The 16521-nt window shown below is 46.5% G+C and overlaps 1 protein-coding gene across 6 annotated transcripts in view; it reads right to left on the reverse strand.

Moving 5' to 3' along the window:
- The window catches only part of DLGAP3 (DLG associated protein 3), a 65330-nt gene that overhangs the window by 7113 nt on the left and 41696 nt on the right, over nucleotides 1-16521 (reverse strand). For all 6 annotated transcript variants that reach the window (XM_009204578.4, XM_009204573.3, XM_031666841.1 and 3 more), the window contains 3 exons: nucleotides 15172-15385; nucleotides 14591-14904; nucleotides 14109-14194 (listed from right to left, as the gene is read on the reverse strand). In XM_009204578.4, coding sequence (XP_009202842.2) covers nucleotides 14109-14194; nucleotides 14591-14904; nucleotides 15172-15385 — 614 coding nt within the window. The remainder of the gene's footprint in view (nucleotides 1-14108; nucleotides 14195-14590; nucleotides 14905-15171; nucleotides 15386-16521) is intronic.

The following is a 16521-nucleotide window of genomic DNA, read 5'->3' on the forward strand; positions in this document are numbered from 1 at the left end:
CCAAGTCATTCCCCTGCTCAAAACACTTCCACGGTCCCCTACTACCAACAAGACAAAGTTCAGACTTCCTGTACCAGCATTATCTGAGGCCCTGATGCCCTGGACACAGTCCTCCTCTTCAACCTCATCTCCCCCACATTCTCCTTGTTCCCCAAGTTGACTCCAAGTCTTTGCACACGCTATTTCCCTGCCTGAAATGTCCATTCCCTGCTTAAGTCCTGTTTCACCTGTTTCACCCCTCTCTGCCCCCAAGACCACTCCTGATTACCACACCTCCCTCAGCAGCCCTCCTGGCTTCACAGGCAGCCCTGCTGTTCGGGCAGATTGTTCTTTCTGGTGAGAGTCTTGAGTGTCTAACTGCAGTTAGGATGCACCTTGACTTGCTTTGAATGTTCGTGTGCCTTTGTGCTCCAGTTAGCTTGTGGCTCCTTCAGAGCTACAGCTGTTGCAAACCACAATGGTAATGGAGGGGTTTGCTCCAATAAATACGTGCCTGATGATCTGCCACGCCTGCGTGCTTTCCTGTCACCCCTGCTAAACACAGCTCTGTCCTTCGGCACTGCCGTGTTCGCTGCCTTCCACCTGTCCTCTGAGATGTCCTGAGAGAATCCCATTCCATCGCGATGGAAGCAGTATGGAAACAGCCATACTGCCGGGAACAGAAGCACCAAGTGCCCCAGGCTGCATGCTTCTCAAGTCACTGCCTCAGTGAGCTCTCTCACATGTCTGCCTCAGAGGAGACCAAGGAAGCCGACGAGCCAATGGGATGACCGGAAGCACAGTCCTCACCAACGCTCCCGGCCAGCAGCCAGAGATGTGTACAGCACAAGCAGGAGGTGCTCATCCCTATGCAAGTGGCATTTAAAACCAGCAGTGTGGGACAAGCTCACCCAAGAAAAGAACAACGGATCCAAGATCCAAACCCCGGGGAAACATGGACATTTCAGGGGTGGGTGGAGATGGTGCAGCTCATAGAGGAGTCTAAGCTGGAAAGGAAGAGGGAGAAAACCAGCAGAAAGTGACATAAAAGCAGAGAGGGGACAGAAAGGTCTCATGAAGGAATGGGCAGCTAATATGGAAAACGCAGCCGGTTAAGAATGAAAGGTGCCCACGGATTTGGCAATCTGGAAGCCACGGGTGATCCAAGCAAGAGTGGGTTTGGTGGAATGTGGGGGCAGATGCAGACTGCAGCAGGTTGTCAGGAGGTGGAGAAAACTAGTCAAGGCAACTCTCAAAGAGCCTGGCTGAGAAGGGAGGAAGGCAGAAGAGAATGTACTGTTAAAGAGGGATATTTTGTTTTGGGTGCTTCTTGCTTGCTGTATCCCAAGAGGAAAGAACCTGTAGGCAGAATAACAGCCACCAAAGGAATCCACATCCTAATCCCCAGAACCTGTGAATATGTCACCTTCCACAGCAAAAAAGGAATTTGCAGATGTGATTAAGTTAAGGATACTAAGAAGAAGAGACTCTCCTAGATTATCCTGGTGTAATCACATTTTGTAAATGAAAGAGGGAGGCAGAAGAGTCAGAGAAGAAGATGGAACGACAGAATCAAGGTTGGAATAATGCAACCTGGGGACTCAGCCCACCACTGCTGGCTCTGAAGACAGAAGCAGGCTACAAGCAAAGGAGTGTGGTCAGCCTCTACAAACTGGAAAAAGTGACCAAATGGATTCTTCCCAGAGCCTTCCAGAGTCCAGTTTGAAACCCCATTGAGACTCTGACCCCAGATAATAAATATGTATTGTTTTCTATCACTGAATTTGTGATCATTTTTTTCAGCAGGAATACGAAATTAACACAACCTGTAAAGAGAAATGGAATGAAGAGAGAGAAGAGAGAAGGAACCAGATATGAGGGGGATAAAAAAGAATAACATCTTCTGAGCACTTAGTATGTGCCAGGAGAAGCACTTTCCATGAATAAACACGCTCAGTCCTCACAAACAGTCCCACTCTATGGGTGTTAGTATCAGCCCTACTAGTAGATCAGAAAACCAAGGCTTAAGGGGGTTGACTCCTAAAATGAAGGCAGGGCTGGTGGAAGAGACAAGGGAAGAGATCTAAGTAAGCTGGGGTTTGGCTTGGAAGTGGACAGAAGTCCCACCAGTTGACCCCAGTCATCACAATGAAGTGGGTGATGGGGGGTGGTTATCTGCTGGAGATGTCTGGGGAGTAGGGAAAGGAATGAAAATGAGCAGCTTTAGTGGGGGCATTAGAACAGAGCAGTTAGGCCGGTGTGCTCTGGAGCCTTGCCCGGGTCCAAAACCCAGCTCTGTGGCTTGTGCCTCATTTCCCCATCTGTAAATGAGAATGATAATAGTAACAGTTCATAAGATTGTTGTGAGATAATATCCATAAAGAACTCAGAACAGCACCCTGCCTGCCCATTGTGTTAGCTATTCTAGAGAAGTAGAATGGTTTGCAGCTCTCACTGAAAAGAAAGGGAGCTGGACAAACACAATCATCGGAATGTAGCACTGAGAACCCGGCTAGGGCATTGTAGTTATTAATTATTATGATTGCTGTTGATCATTTCCATCTGTTCTCCCACAGCGCTTTGAACAAAACTCTTTTATACTCCATATCACATTGTATCATGGCTGGTTATTTGCATAAGTGTCTCCTCACTAAATAGGGCAGTTCATCACACAGAAACGTTGGCTGGTTGGTTGGTTGGTTGGTTGGAAGGAAGGAAGGATGGTAGAGACCACTAACTGTCTTCTAAGATCCACTCTCCACTTCCCCTTAGTAACAGAACCCCACCATTTTATGCTGGACGCATGGCTACTTTGAATAAAGATTCTTTCCCATTCTCCCTACCAACTAGATGTACCCATGTGAGTAAGTTCTAGCCCATGAGACAAAAGTAGAAGTGGCATGTGCAATTTCCAGAAAGTGTCCTTAAAAGGAGGAGGTATGCCCTTCCTTGTCTCTTCCTCCTTCCCAGTCACCAGAATGCAGACATGATGGCTGGACCTCGAGCAGCCATTTTGAAACATGAGACCAAAGGGAAGTGCTAAGTGGGGTGGGGGATGAAGAATAAGATAGAAGGCTCCGGGTCCTGACACTGTGGGGCACCTACCAGACCTCAACTAAGTCTCCCTGGATTTCCTCTAAGTAAGAAAGAAATAAACTTCTATCATATTTAAATCACTGTTGTTTGGGGGTTTTCTAGAACTCACAGTCAAACCCACTCCTAACTATAACAGATGAATTTTTAGAATAGTGAAGTTCAGGGCTTATGTCGCTATTTAGTTTTGGATTTGGCAGTATTTGCTGTGGTGTCCACCAACAGCTGTCAGCACAGGATAGAAACTGGCTTCAGCTGTGAATTGTCATTAATGCGTAACAATGCGTTCAAAGTATTTTCTCCCAAGCCTTTAAATGCGGCTGCAGAAGCCTCCTCCCTTTGAGTTCTCCAAGGTGACAATGATTACATTCCTGATGATTCTGCAAGTTGTTATCATGGTTACTTCAGGGAGAGTTTCCACTGTGATTCTACTTCAGGGAGAGTTTCTACTGTGATTCTCTGGGGGATAACATAAAAGCCTCTGGGTAGAAGCTGGATTATCCCAAGAGACACAGTATCCAAGGAAAGCTCAGTATCCAGAAGTTGTCGAGAGGTTTTGCCAGGAGTATTTGGCAGCAGGCTGGAGGGGTGGGAGGGGGAGTGGGTAGGGAGGGGGAAGGACGGTGTCATTTCAACTAGGCATAGCCTTCAAACTAGCTGCTATAGAAGCTCCTGTGTGAAGGCATCTAAGAGCCTAAACATATAATCAAGCAGGGCTCACTGAACCCACCGTTCCAGCCCGGGGGCTGTGACAGGGATGCCAAGTGGAGGCTAGGGTGGGAGATTCAGGAGGAGTCATGAGGGTCAGTCAGGAACTGTCCTAAAGTTGCAGGCTCAGGAATGGAGGCAGCATCTGTGCCCAGGGCTTTGGGTAGTCAGCTTCTCGTTGCTTTTGCAGGATTGTTCTTGGAATATAACTTCATGGGGATGGAAGCTTCCTTCCCAGGCTTAAGGGGCCATTCTTTCAGCATATACCCTTCCCAAGGTCCCAAAGCTAGAAATGACCATAATGTCAAGGAAAGGGTAGGCAGGTCTTCCTCCACAGAGTTCTCCAGGTGGCCCTTAGTGGGCACAAGCAGGTATGAGTAGGGATGTCAGATAAAATATAGGACTCCCAGTTGGATTTGAATTTCAGATAAATAACAGATTTTTTTAGTATAAGTATGTCCCAAATATTGCATGTGACATACTAAAATGTATTCATTGTTTATCTGATCATCAAACTTAACTGGGCATCCTGGTAGTTTTTCTTTCTTTATTTTGGCGGGTTTTGCTGTTGATGTTGTTGGTTTTGTTTTTGCTAAATTTACAGTTTAAGATAAGGTCTTTCTGGGGGGAATCTAGAGGTGGAAGATACAGGCAGATCCCCATGGTTAGAGAGAGTTGGAGGCAAAAATCCCATTTTCGATGACTTCAAAAGGCCATTTGCTAATATTCAGCAAGGCATTTGATGCATCCTTTTATCATAGCCCAGAGTGTGCTGGGTCTAGGGAAACAGGTGCCGTAAGGACACGTTGAGACACGGCTGGTAACTGATTAAGTATGTTCTCTCTCACCACAAGGCCTTAGCATATGCTATTCCTTCTGCCTGGAACCTTATCTTCCATTTTTCAATCAGTTAATTTTTGTTCATCCTTCAGATCTCCATCCAAATGTCACTTCCCAAGGAAGCCATGCCTGACACCTCTGGCAGACTCAAAGCCCCATAGTCTACACTGTCAAGGCTCACATGCCTCTCCTTTGCGGCACCTGGCACAGTGGCTATGTCATTAATGAGATTCTTAGATTCACTTAGTGGTAAGCTTTGCATGGGCAGGAGCTGTCTCTGGTTCTGCTCACCTTTGCATCCTCAGTGCCCAGCACAGTGTTTGGCAAATAATGCAGATCCAATAAATATCTATGGATAGATGAATCTTGGCAGGGGTGTGTGCAGTGGAGATAGAAATGAAGGGGTGCCAGCCCCCTCCTCGTATATTCTACGCCAAGTGATCACTGATGCTGGGCAACTGGAAGGACTCACAGACAATTCCCAGACAGAAGGGACAATAAGTCCAAAATCCTCACCCAAGAGGTGAGCAGGGAACATCCTGAAAGGCAGAAGAGAAGAGATGTTTCCTGCCCAGCAATTTTTAAAACCAAAGCACAGAGAAAGAAACAGATACTGGGATGAGCGAAACAGCAGTAAGGACAAGAGAGTCAAAGAAAATGGGGCTGGGCTGTGTGCGGCGGGCTCGGCCTGAATGCTGGCCAGGCGAGGCTGCTGGAATTCATGGCTCACTTTTATGCACCAGTTGGGGCATGGTGTGTGAGGAGTCAGACTTAAAGTGCCAGGGACATAAGGGACAGAAAGGACTGTGCAGGTGTATGACTAAGGACGCCTGCAGCAGACAGGCCAGGGAGCCTGGCCAAAGAGATGGGCCAGATTTCCCCTCTCCCCACCTGTCACTCCCTCTGAATTCCCAGTGTGATCACCTGTCCCAGGCAATTTGGTTCTTTAGATGCTTATTCAACACCATGTCCTCTCCTCAGTCCGCCACATCAAGACCTCACCAACCACTTACACGACAGCAAGGAAGGCCACGTTCTCTGCCTGTCCCTGCCCTTCCCTGACTTTCACTCCAAAACACTGCTCAAATTGGCCCACTTCTCTCTGTATCCACCGCTATCAGCCTTACCCAGACCACCGACCAACAGAGTAGACTGAGCTAACTTAGGAAGCTCCCACTCACACCCTAAACACATAGAAATGCTGGGTTTTAAGAAATCAAAAAGGTGTTTTTGCTACAATGCTGGGCTTGAAAATAGGAATGAGAATTTTCAGGGTACCAGAAACAGGAAGGAAATTCAAAACCCGTATAGTCAGAGAGGGTCTAAGCCAAGTGAACCACAGGGAGATCAGGCCAGACATATGCTAGAGGCTGGATGAAAATGCTGAAGGAGGATGAGAGGAGAGACCCCAAAGCTGTGCAGCAAGGGGAGCTGGAAAGAGACCCTGTGCACAAAGCCGGCAGCCAAGAAGGTCTGTTTCATTTGCAAACTTGGACTGGAAACACTCATGCCAGGGATGCAGGAATGTGGCCTGGAAGGAGAATGCTGGGAAATCAGAACATGAAGGCTTCCTTGTGTGGGGGTGTGGGGTTCAAATGAGTATTACCCCCGTGAAACACAAGAAACGTCAAACCTCAAGGGAAGATATTAACTTTAAAATTTCAAGCAATGCGGCCGGGCGCGGTGGCTCAAGCCTGTAATCCCAGCACTTTGGGAGGCCGAGACGGGTGGATCATGAGGTCAGGAGATCGAGACCATCCTGGCTAACCCGGTGAAACCCTGTCTCTACTAAAAAAAATACAAAAAACTAGCCGGGCGAGGTGACGGGCACCTGTAGTCCCAGCTATTCCGGAGGCTGAGGCAGGAGAATGGCGTGAACCCGGGAGGCGGAGCTTGCAGTGAGCTGAGATCTGGCCACCGCACTCCAGCCAGGGAGACAGAGCGAGACTCCGTCTCAAAAAAAAAAAAAAAATTTCAAGCAATGCTTCAGCATGAAGGAAACTGAACCAGGAGGAAGAAGAGGGCAGTAACAAACAATAGTGAACACACAAATTATGGAAACACACTTGTAAATCTAAACTGTTAAAGCATAAAAGATACAACAGCAGCTGATTTCGCAGACTTTTAAAGAGGTATAGTCAAACTGCTAGATAAACATAACATGGAAGATGGGAAGAGAAAATTAAGAAGGAAAGTAAAGTGTTCCAAAAGTCTTGTTTTGTGCCTAACAGGGACAGAAGTACTGACTAATGTTAGACTTTATTAGGAAAATATGAAATTAAGTATATCTGTTAAATTTTTAAGGGAAATCACTACTAAAATGTAAACTTCCAAACCAGTGGAGAGAAGAAGAGAAATAAAATAAACTCTATTTACTGTTGATCAGTTCAACGTAAGATAAAAAGTAGGAGAGGGAGACAGCAAAGAAAAAGCATGTCAACTAGAAAATTTTTAAAGAGATGATAGAAATAAACTCAAATCAGTAAAGAAAAATATATACATGGATTAAATATGTCTAAACTCTAGTTACATATCGCTTATAAGCAACACATATAGGCCAGGCGTGGTGGCTCACTTCTGTAATCCCAACACTTTGGGAGGCCGAGCCAGGTGGATCACCTAAGGTCAGGAGTTCGAGACCAGCCTGACCAGTATGGCGAAACCCCGTCTCTACTAAAAACACAAAAAATTATCCAGGTTTGGTGGCACATGCCTGTAATCCCAGCCACCCAGGTGGCTGAGGCAGGAGAATTGCTAGAACCCGGGAGGCGAGGTTGCAGTGAGCTGAGATCATGCCAATGCACTCTAGCCTGGGCGACAAAGCAAGACTCATCTCAAAAAAATAAAAATTAAAAAAAAAAAAAGCAACACATCTAAAACATAAGGATATAGGAAGGTCGAAAATAAAAGGATGGAAAAAGATGTATTGGAAAATTAACCAAAAGCAAGCAGTCATAGCAATAAAAATCAGGCAAAAAAGACTTCAAGGCAAAAGCCATTAGTAAGGATGAAAAGCAGCCTATTTAATGATAAAAGAGCCAAGCCACCAAGAAGATACAACAGTCACAAGCTTGAATGCTTATAAACAGCACACTCTCAAACTGAAGTAAAAATTAACAAAGTTACCAGGGAAAATGACATATCCACAATCGTGGTGAGACATTTTTAACACACCTCTCAGAACTGGTAGATCAAATGTACAAAAAAAGAGATAAACATTTGAAAAATATAATTTATAAATTTAACCATATACGACAGTGGTCCCCAACCTTTTTGGCACCATGGACTAGTTTCGTAGAAGACAATTTTTCCAGAAGTTGCAGGGGGGCGTGGTAGAGGATGGTTTTGGGATGATTCAAGCACATTACATTTATTGGGCATTTTATTTCTATTATTATTACATTGTAATATATAATAAAATAATTATTCAACTCATCATAATGTAGAATCAATAGGAGCTCTGAGCTTGTTTTCCTGCAACTAGACGGTCCCATCTGGGGGTAATGGGAGACAGATTATCAAACATTAGATGCTCATAAGGAGCACACAACCTAGATCCCTCACATACACAGTTCACAATAGGGTTCAGGCTCCAATGAGAATCGAATGCTACCGCAGATCTGACAGGAGGCGGAGCTGAGGCAGTAATGCTCACTCGCCTGCTGTGCACCTCCTGTTGTGCCTGGTTCCTAACAGGCCATGGACAAGTACCAGTCCCCCGCCCGGGGTTTGGGGACCCCTGATATATGATATACAAATATATAATGAATGAAGTCTCAACAAATTCTAAGGAATAAATATAACAGATACATAATGTGACCACAATGGAGCATATTTAGAAATCTGTAATGAAAAGGCAGTCCTCTGTCAAAAAAATTCATTTGAAAACTTAAAAAAAAAAAATTATTCCAAAAGTTCAGAGGTTAAAGAGGAAATTATGAGAAAAGTGATGAAAGATGAAAGTTACATCTTCAGAAATGTACAATAAAAATGCCGCTTCTCAAAACTTATGAGATACAGCCATGAAAGTATATAGATATAAGGGAAGTTACAGTCCTAACAGCACATGTTAAAACATAACAAATATTGAAAGTTAGGGATGAATTCAAGAGGCAGAAAAAAAGACAAACACAGCAGATGAAAGAAAATAATCAAAAGTAGTAGAAGAAAGGAAATATTAAAGATTGCTCACCAAAACCAAACACTAGCTTTTCTAAAAGACGAATAAAATATAAATTTCAACATACTTTTTTTTCTTTCCCCCCCCTTTTCTTTCTTTGACACAGGGTCTCACTGTCTCAAAGACAGGCTGAAGTACAGGGGTGTGATCAGAGATCACAGCAGCCTCAAACCCATGGGCTCAAGTTATCCACCTGCCTCGGCCTCCCCGGGAGCTGGAACTACAGATGCACACCACCAAGCCCAGCTAATTTTTGCATTTTTTTGTAGAGATCTGGTCTCACTATGTTGCCCAGGCTCATCTTGAACTCCTGACCTCAAGCAATCCTCCCGCCTCAGCCTCCCAAAGTACTGGGATTATAGGTGTGAGTTACTGTGCCCAGCCTAAAAATATATTTAAATGATAAAATATACAAACCTCAGGCAGGGTTGATTCAAGAAAGAGAAGTAAGACATAAATACATGGTATTAGAAATAAAAAGGGAGCCAAGCACAGTGGCTCAGGCCTGTAATCCCAGGACTTTGGGAGGCTGAGGCAGGCGGATCACTTGAGGTCAGGAGTTTGAGACCAGCCTGGTCAACATAGCGAAAACCCATCTCTACTAAAAGTACAAAAATTAGCCAGGCATGGTGGCAGATGCCTATAATCCCAGCTACTTGGGAGGTGGAGGTTGCAGTGAGCCAAGCTCGCACCACTGCACTGCAGCCTGGGCAACAGAGTGAGACTCTGTCTCAAAAAAAAAAAAAAAAGAAATGCAAAGGTAGATATCAATATAGAGATGCAATAAATATTGATAACACATTTTAATACTATGAGAAAGAATATTTGTGCCAAAAACTTTGAAAACCGTCAATTTTTATAAAATGTTTCTTTTTTTAGAAAAATATAAATCACCAAAATGATTCAAGAAAAAAAATAAAACCAGAACAGGTCAATAATCACTAAAGAAACTGAAGCTGTAGTTTTAAAAGTCTCTCCTACCCGCAAAAGCCATCAGACCTAGATAATTTTATAGGCAGCAACTACAAACCTTAAGGAATAGATGAATTCTTTTTTTTGAATGGTGCCTCTGTCATGAGCTGGAGTTGCAGTGGTGGGATCTCGGCTCACTGCAAGCTCCGCCTCGAGGATCCATCATTCTACCTCAGCCTCGAGTAGCTGGGACTACAGGCCTGCCACCTGCAGCCCGGCTAGTTTTTGTATTTTTTAGTAGAATGAGGTTTCACCGTGTTATGGGATGGTCCCGATCTCCTGACCATGTGATCCACCCGTCTGACCTCCCCAAGTGCTGGGATTACAGGCGACCACCGCCCGGCCAGGAATAGATAATTCTTGTCTTACAGAAATTGTTCCAAAGAACAAAAACACAGAGAAACGTACCAAATTCATTTTAGGAGCCTATCTTAGCTCTAATACCTGAATTGAATAACAATAAAAAATGGTAGGCTTATAATTATTATGATTTATCACTTATGATATATTCATAAATATAAATGATTTAAAATTTTAAAGTAGCAACTGTTCAAAAATCTAATAATGTATACAAAAATAATATAGCAAAACTGTAACAAAAACCCCTAGAGTTCCACATACCTATTCTTTGTCTTTAGGCATGAGAACCCTGATTGTTAGCTATGTAGTTTACACCCTCCACATTGCTTCCCAGCTAAAAGACTATACCCCACAGCCTCCCTTGCAGCTAGGTGCCACCATGTGATGAGATTTTAGCCAATGTAATGAAAGTGGTTGTGTGTAACTTTCAGGAAGTCTTTTTAAAAAGGAAGGACTGCATCCCTCTTCCTCTTTCCTCCTTCTCACTGGTCAGAATGCAGACATGCCTGAAGGAGCTTGAACCTGAGGTCCCTGGACATGAAGTGATGTACAAAATAGAAGGAGTCTGGAGTCCTGACATTGCACTCCCTACATCTAAGCTGGCTTTTTTTTTTTTTTTTTTTTTTTTAACGAGAGAAAAATACACTTGTTTAAGACACTACTGAGGCCCTGTGACTCACAGCCAAATTTAATCCAAACTGACAATGGGATCAAGCAGGGTTTATCCCAGGAATGAAAGAATGGAAAATCCATTCATATAATTCACCGTGTTACACATTGAAGAAAAATCATGATCATCTAAATAGATTCTAAGAAGCATTCAATAAAATTCCACTCATGTTCTCTATTTTAAAAAATAAAAATAAGATGCGTAGCCAACTAGGAATAGAAAGGAATTTCCTTAACCTGACAAATGGTATCCATCAAAATATGTAGCAAACATCATCTTGAAAAGCATAGCCACTAAAGTCAGTACTACTCAACAGTGAACAGAAGTCCTATTCAATGCAGTATTACAAGAAAAATAAATGAAAAATACAGATTTAAAAGAAATATCTTCATTCGCAGAAAAATAACTGACTATATATATATAGGAAGCCCATCATGATTTTCAAAATAACCTATGAGACTAGTAAGAGAGACCTAATTCAGCAGCAACGTTACTGAATACAAAATCAACATACAAAACATACAAAATCTAACAGTAGAGGCCAGGTGCGGTGGCTCACGCCTGTATTCCCAGCACTTTGGGAGGCTGAGGTGGGTGGATCACCTGAGGTCAGAAGTTTGAGACCAGCTTGGCTAACATGGCGACACCCCGTTTCTACTAAAAATACAAAAAATTAGCCAAGTGTGGTGGCAGGTGCCTGTAGTCCCAGCTACTCAAGAGGCTGAGGCAGGAGAATGGCGTGAACCCGGGAGGCAGAGCTTGCAGTGAGCTGAGATTGCGCCGCTGCACTCCAGCCTGGAGGACAAGAGCGAAACTCTCGCTCAAAAAAAAAAAAAAAAGAAAAACCTAACAGTGCTCCCACACACTAGCAGTGCCTAGTTGTAAAATACAATAGAAGAAAAACATCCCAATCACAATAGCCACCATACTGCAAAACACAATCACCTGTCTTCTGGATCATGAAAAATTCTCCTAACTAGCCTTCTCGTTTCTACTATTACTTTCTTCTAATTCATTCTCCACTCAGTAGCTTGTGATCTTTCATGAACATAAGTTAGATCATGTTACACTCCTTTTTTAACCTTTTCATGGCTACTCATCACTCATAATTAGATTCCAAGTCCTTATCATGTCCATGCTCTGCATAACCTGCCCCCTGCCTGTTCTCCAATTAACTCCCTCCCCACTCCCCTGCCCCACTCCACACCAGCCACATCGACGTTGTTTCAGTTCCCTATGCATGTTAAACTCTTTCCTGCCCCAACACCTCCACATATGCTAGTCCCTCTCCCCAGAATGCTTTTCCCTCCAGTCATCACCTGAGAGTTCTTAGTCAATCCTCGAGTCTCAGCTTAAATGTCACCTGCTTAATCTAAATAAGGTCCTTTCTCTCTTATCTCCTCTTTTTCTTTCATATTCCCACATAATGTGCAATAATATTCCACTACCTATTATATCATAATATGTAGTCATATTTTTAGTCAAGGATTATTCATTGCCTTGATTTCCCCCTAGGCCATAACTTCTGTGAGGGCAGGAGTCATGTCTTTGATGTTTCCTGAAGCATTTAACACAGTGCATAGGAGCTATCATACAACACGTGCTTAGTAAGTATCTGATGAATGAATGAATCAACGAATGAATGACAAGAGTTTGCTGATTTAGCAAGAGTCTCAGCTAGAAGGCCTGCAGCACTCTTCCCAAGATTCAAGGGTTATTAGGAGGAATGGGGGGACCTCCCACCCCCTTGGACCTAACTAGACAGGGAACCAAAAAGCCTCTAAAGGGAGTGAGTGGGCTTGGTGGTCCATGGGATAGCACTAGAGTTGGGGGTGGGCAGGATTCAGACCACAGAGTTACATCCGTCCATGACTCCTATCCCATCTCTCTGTAATTCAAGTCACAGATTTGCAAATTGGGTTTGCCACAAAATGGTATTTTTCTGAAATCTTTGTGGCACAGTAAAAGTTTGGAGGACAGCAGCTTTAGAAGTCATGCAGGCAACCAGGGCAGCATTCTGCCACCCTCGATGAAGGCATTTATAGCCCCAGGAGCATACAGAACTTCAGGGAGCCAAAGCAGAAGTTGAGAAAAATGGTGAATCCCATAGGAACACCAGAAAGACTTGATCAGACACAAACACAAGACATCCCAAGGACATCTCAGAAATAGCTGGGGAAATCTGGGCGAAGGACGGCAACTAGGAATAGAGCTATGAGGAACCACTGCTAGTGGGACACTAGTTTTTTGTGTTTTGGGTTTTTTTTGAGACAGTCTCGCTCAGTCACCCAGGCTGGAGTGCAGTGGTGCAACCTCAGCTTGCTGCAAGCTCAGGCTCTTGGGTTCAACCAATCCTCGTGCCGCAGCTTCTCGAGCAGCTGAGACTACAGGAGTGTGCCACCACGCTCAGCTAATTTTTGTATTTTCAGTCGAGATGGGGTTTTGCCATGTTGGCCAGGCTGGTCTTGAGCTCCTGGCCTCAAGTGACCCGCCCACCCTAGCCTCCCAAAGTGCTGGGATTACAGGCGTGAGCCACCGCACCCGGCCTGGGAGACTAGTTTTATTCCTCTAGTCGTATGCCTGGGAAGCTCAGAATACCATGAAACCATGATGGCCAGCCCCTGGCAAGTTCCCAGACACTCTTTCTCCCCATAGGCACCCAACAACAGAGACGCCTCTTTCTGGTATCCTCTCCAGAGCTGGCAATGCTAATTCTTCCGTGAAAATTAAGGAGTCAATGTTTCTGAGGCCACCTAATGCCAGAATAGTGGCTGCTGGTAATTGTACTATCTCGGGTACACCACAGACTCAGGCATGTAATAGGTACCCCCGACTGGTTAAATGCTTGTGCGAGCCAAGTGAGGAGGAGTGTTATATCTGCCAGGGGCCCCTGAGAGGCAATCTTCCTGTTTGTTTCTTTTTGAGCTCACATACTTGTACACCACAGGATGTAATAAGGGATTGGCAGATCCTGTCATCCCCTGGAAAGGACAATTGCTGGAGTCCTGCTCGGCACCTACATGTAACCTCTCCCATCCTCTTCTTCCCTGCAACTGCTGTGTATCTCCCGTCTGACTCTGAGCACCTGGGGTGGGCATGGGCACAAGAACTCTAGGTTTGATGACTCCCCTGGTGATATCTCTGTGGACAGCCTCTGTGGCTGCTCTGACCACCCTCTATAAAAAGGCTTGGTCTCACCTCCAGGAAAAGAGGATGTGCAGGGAGACTGGGCTAGTGGGGACACTATGTAGCCCTCTCTCTCTTCCTCTCCCCCAACAAAGCCTGGGCAGTCCCACCGTGACCTACCTCTTGTCCTCTTCCACCTGCACGCCAATGGAGTGGAACTCCCTCCGGCTCCTGTTCTCGGTGTCTGAATCTGAGATCGTCTCCACCTGGTGGCAGGGTGGAGGAGTCAGTGGCTGTGGCGAGCCAAGGTGAAAACCCTTCCCGGGGAGAATGGCTAGCAATGGCTGCGCCCCAAGCCAGCTGGCAGGTCCTGCAAAGACCATCTGCCTGAACAAGATGAGAGACCCAGGCGGTCGGTCACAGGCCTCAAAGTGGCAACCACTGGGCACGGCCCTCCATCCCTCCATTAGCCAGGACGAGGGACGAGGGAGTGGGCGGAGGCTGGCTGGAGCAGCCCCGTCGATGTCCAGGCACGGGGCTCACTTGCAGCTCAGGGGAAGCCAGGAAGAAGGTCGATATATCCAGAAGGCCGCTTCCGGCCCCTCACCCCAGCCCCAACCCGCCAGGGTCCGAGCCCTTGTGGGCGCCTCCCCGTTCCATACCTGCACCCCAATGGACGGCCGCCACTTCCGCTGCCGCGCCAGGCTCCTTAGCTCCTCCCTGCCAGGGATGGTCTTGATGATGAGTGTGGGGGGCTTGGGGCTGGCCCGGGGCGGCACCGGCGCCAACTCCAAGGTGCGCGCACCCATGGCGGGGCCGTCCAGCCCGTCGGCGGAGCTGCAGCGCCGGGCGGGGCCCTCGGCTGCCGTGAAGCTCTCGTGCGCGGAGTCCGTGCTGCTCTGGGCGGTGATGGAGATGCGGGGCGGGGCCTGGCTTCCCGGCGGGATGGGGGGCGGGGCCTTTCTGAAGTTGAAGGCTGTGGCCGGCGGGCACAGAAGCGCAGTGCGTGAGGCTCGCGGCCCTGCCTGGGTCCTGGGCCCGCGCCCGACTCCCACCCCAAGAGGCCCTACGGGACCCTGCAGCGGCTGCTGCACACACGCCAAGGGACGCTCTCCCCGTTATATCCGACCCCGGGAGCGAACGATCTGCGCAGGGTCACAGCACAGTCGAGGGGGTGGCCAGAACCCGGACCCAGGGCGCTCTCCAGCCTAGGGCCGGGCCAGGGGCAGGGAGGTGTACTCACAGGAGCCGGGCCTCCCTGAGACAGCGGCAGGGGTAGCGAGGAGAGGCAAGCAGTCGTCGTCTTGAGAGCAGCCGGCCTGGATGGCCCGGAGGTAGCTGTGGCTCCGCATGCGGAAACAGCCGGGCAGGTCCAGGGCGTCCACGGCCTGGGACTCCAGCTCCCCAAACACGGACCCGCACACGGCCTCCAGCTGCTGGTTCAACTCATCGCTGAGCTGGAGGGCAGGGGGTCGGGAGGACAGTTACGAGGTGCCGGGAGGGGGTGGAAATCCCTGGGGTGCTCTGCCTTAGGAAGACCTCTCTATATCTGCAGAGGCTGTGGGCGACTCTTCCGCGTTTGAACTAAAGGGAACCCTCTTTGCAAACGAAGATGGGGTCATCTCTGCTCCATTCTAGCTCCCCAGGCTTGTCTTGGGGCCCAGTCTTTCCTCTAAATATCCCACCCCCACCCCCACCTCCACCCCACCTATGCCTCTTCCAGGTGTCTGTCTGGCTGCACCCCAGGCTGCAGACCACCATGTTTTCCTCTCCACCTAGTCCCAGCCCCTGACGTTTCTCTCACCTGACCCCAACAGAGAGGACCAGGGACCTGGCATGCACCCTCCTGCCCAGTATGGGGGTGGGGACTACATGGAGGACACCTTTTGTTTTATTATTTATAATCCATTACATTACAAAATTGACTGAAAATTGATATATATACCCATTAGTTTCCGTCCTGCCACTTGGTATTTTATATGTATGTTTATATTTTATATGTATGTTTATATTTTATTTATATATATATATAAAAATAAAATATAAAATACCAAGTGGCAGGACGGAAACTAATGGGTAAGTGATGGAGCAAAGTTATTAACCTACCAGTGTCCCAAGCCTTCCCCCACCTTCTACCCACTCACTCGGGTTCTGGCTTAACCTGTGGGCTCCTTCTCTACCCTCCCCCACTGAGGAAAGCTTAGCCATTGCTGGATGAGGTTCTTGGTTTTGTTTTTGGTATTTTGGTGGTGCAGAATCCATGGTGTTAAAAAAAAAAAAATTTAAAGCATGAAAAAAAGCAAAACAAAAATTTTGTTCATGGAACTGTGCCGCACACCACCACACGAAGACTAAATATACCACAGAGGTTGCAGCTTCATTCACATTACATGAGAAAACTGGTGCAAAGAAAAAGTACAGGCAGGAAAAGGTGCTACCAGAGGTAAGTGCTACCCCCAGAACACAGGTGACAAAGTCCTGAACATTGCTTAAGATGGGCACATATTTAACCCTGAGCTTCCAAGCAGGCAAAGCATCAGGGAGTATAGCCTCAGAGTTGCCTGCATGGGCTATGAGTGAGACCTCTCCAAGA

Source organism: Papio anubis, chromosome 1 (assembly GCF_008728515.1).
Source record: "Papio anubis isolate 15944 chromosome 1, Panubis1.0, whole genome shotgun sequence".
Lineage (NCBI taxonomy): Eukaryota > Metazoa > Chordata > Mammalia > Primates > Cercopithecidae > Papio > Papio anubis.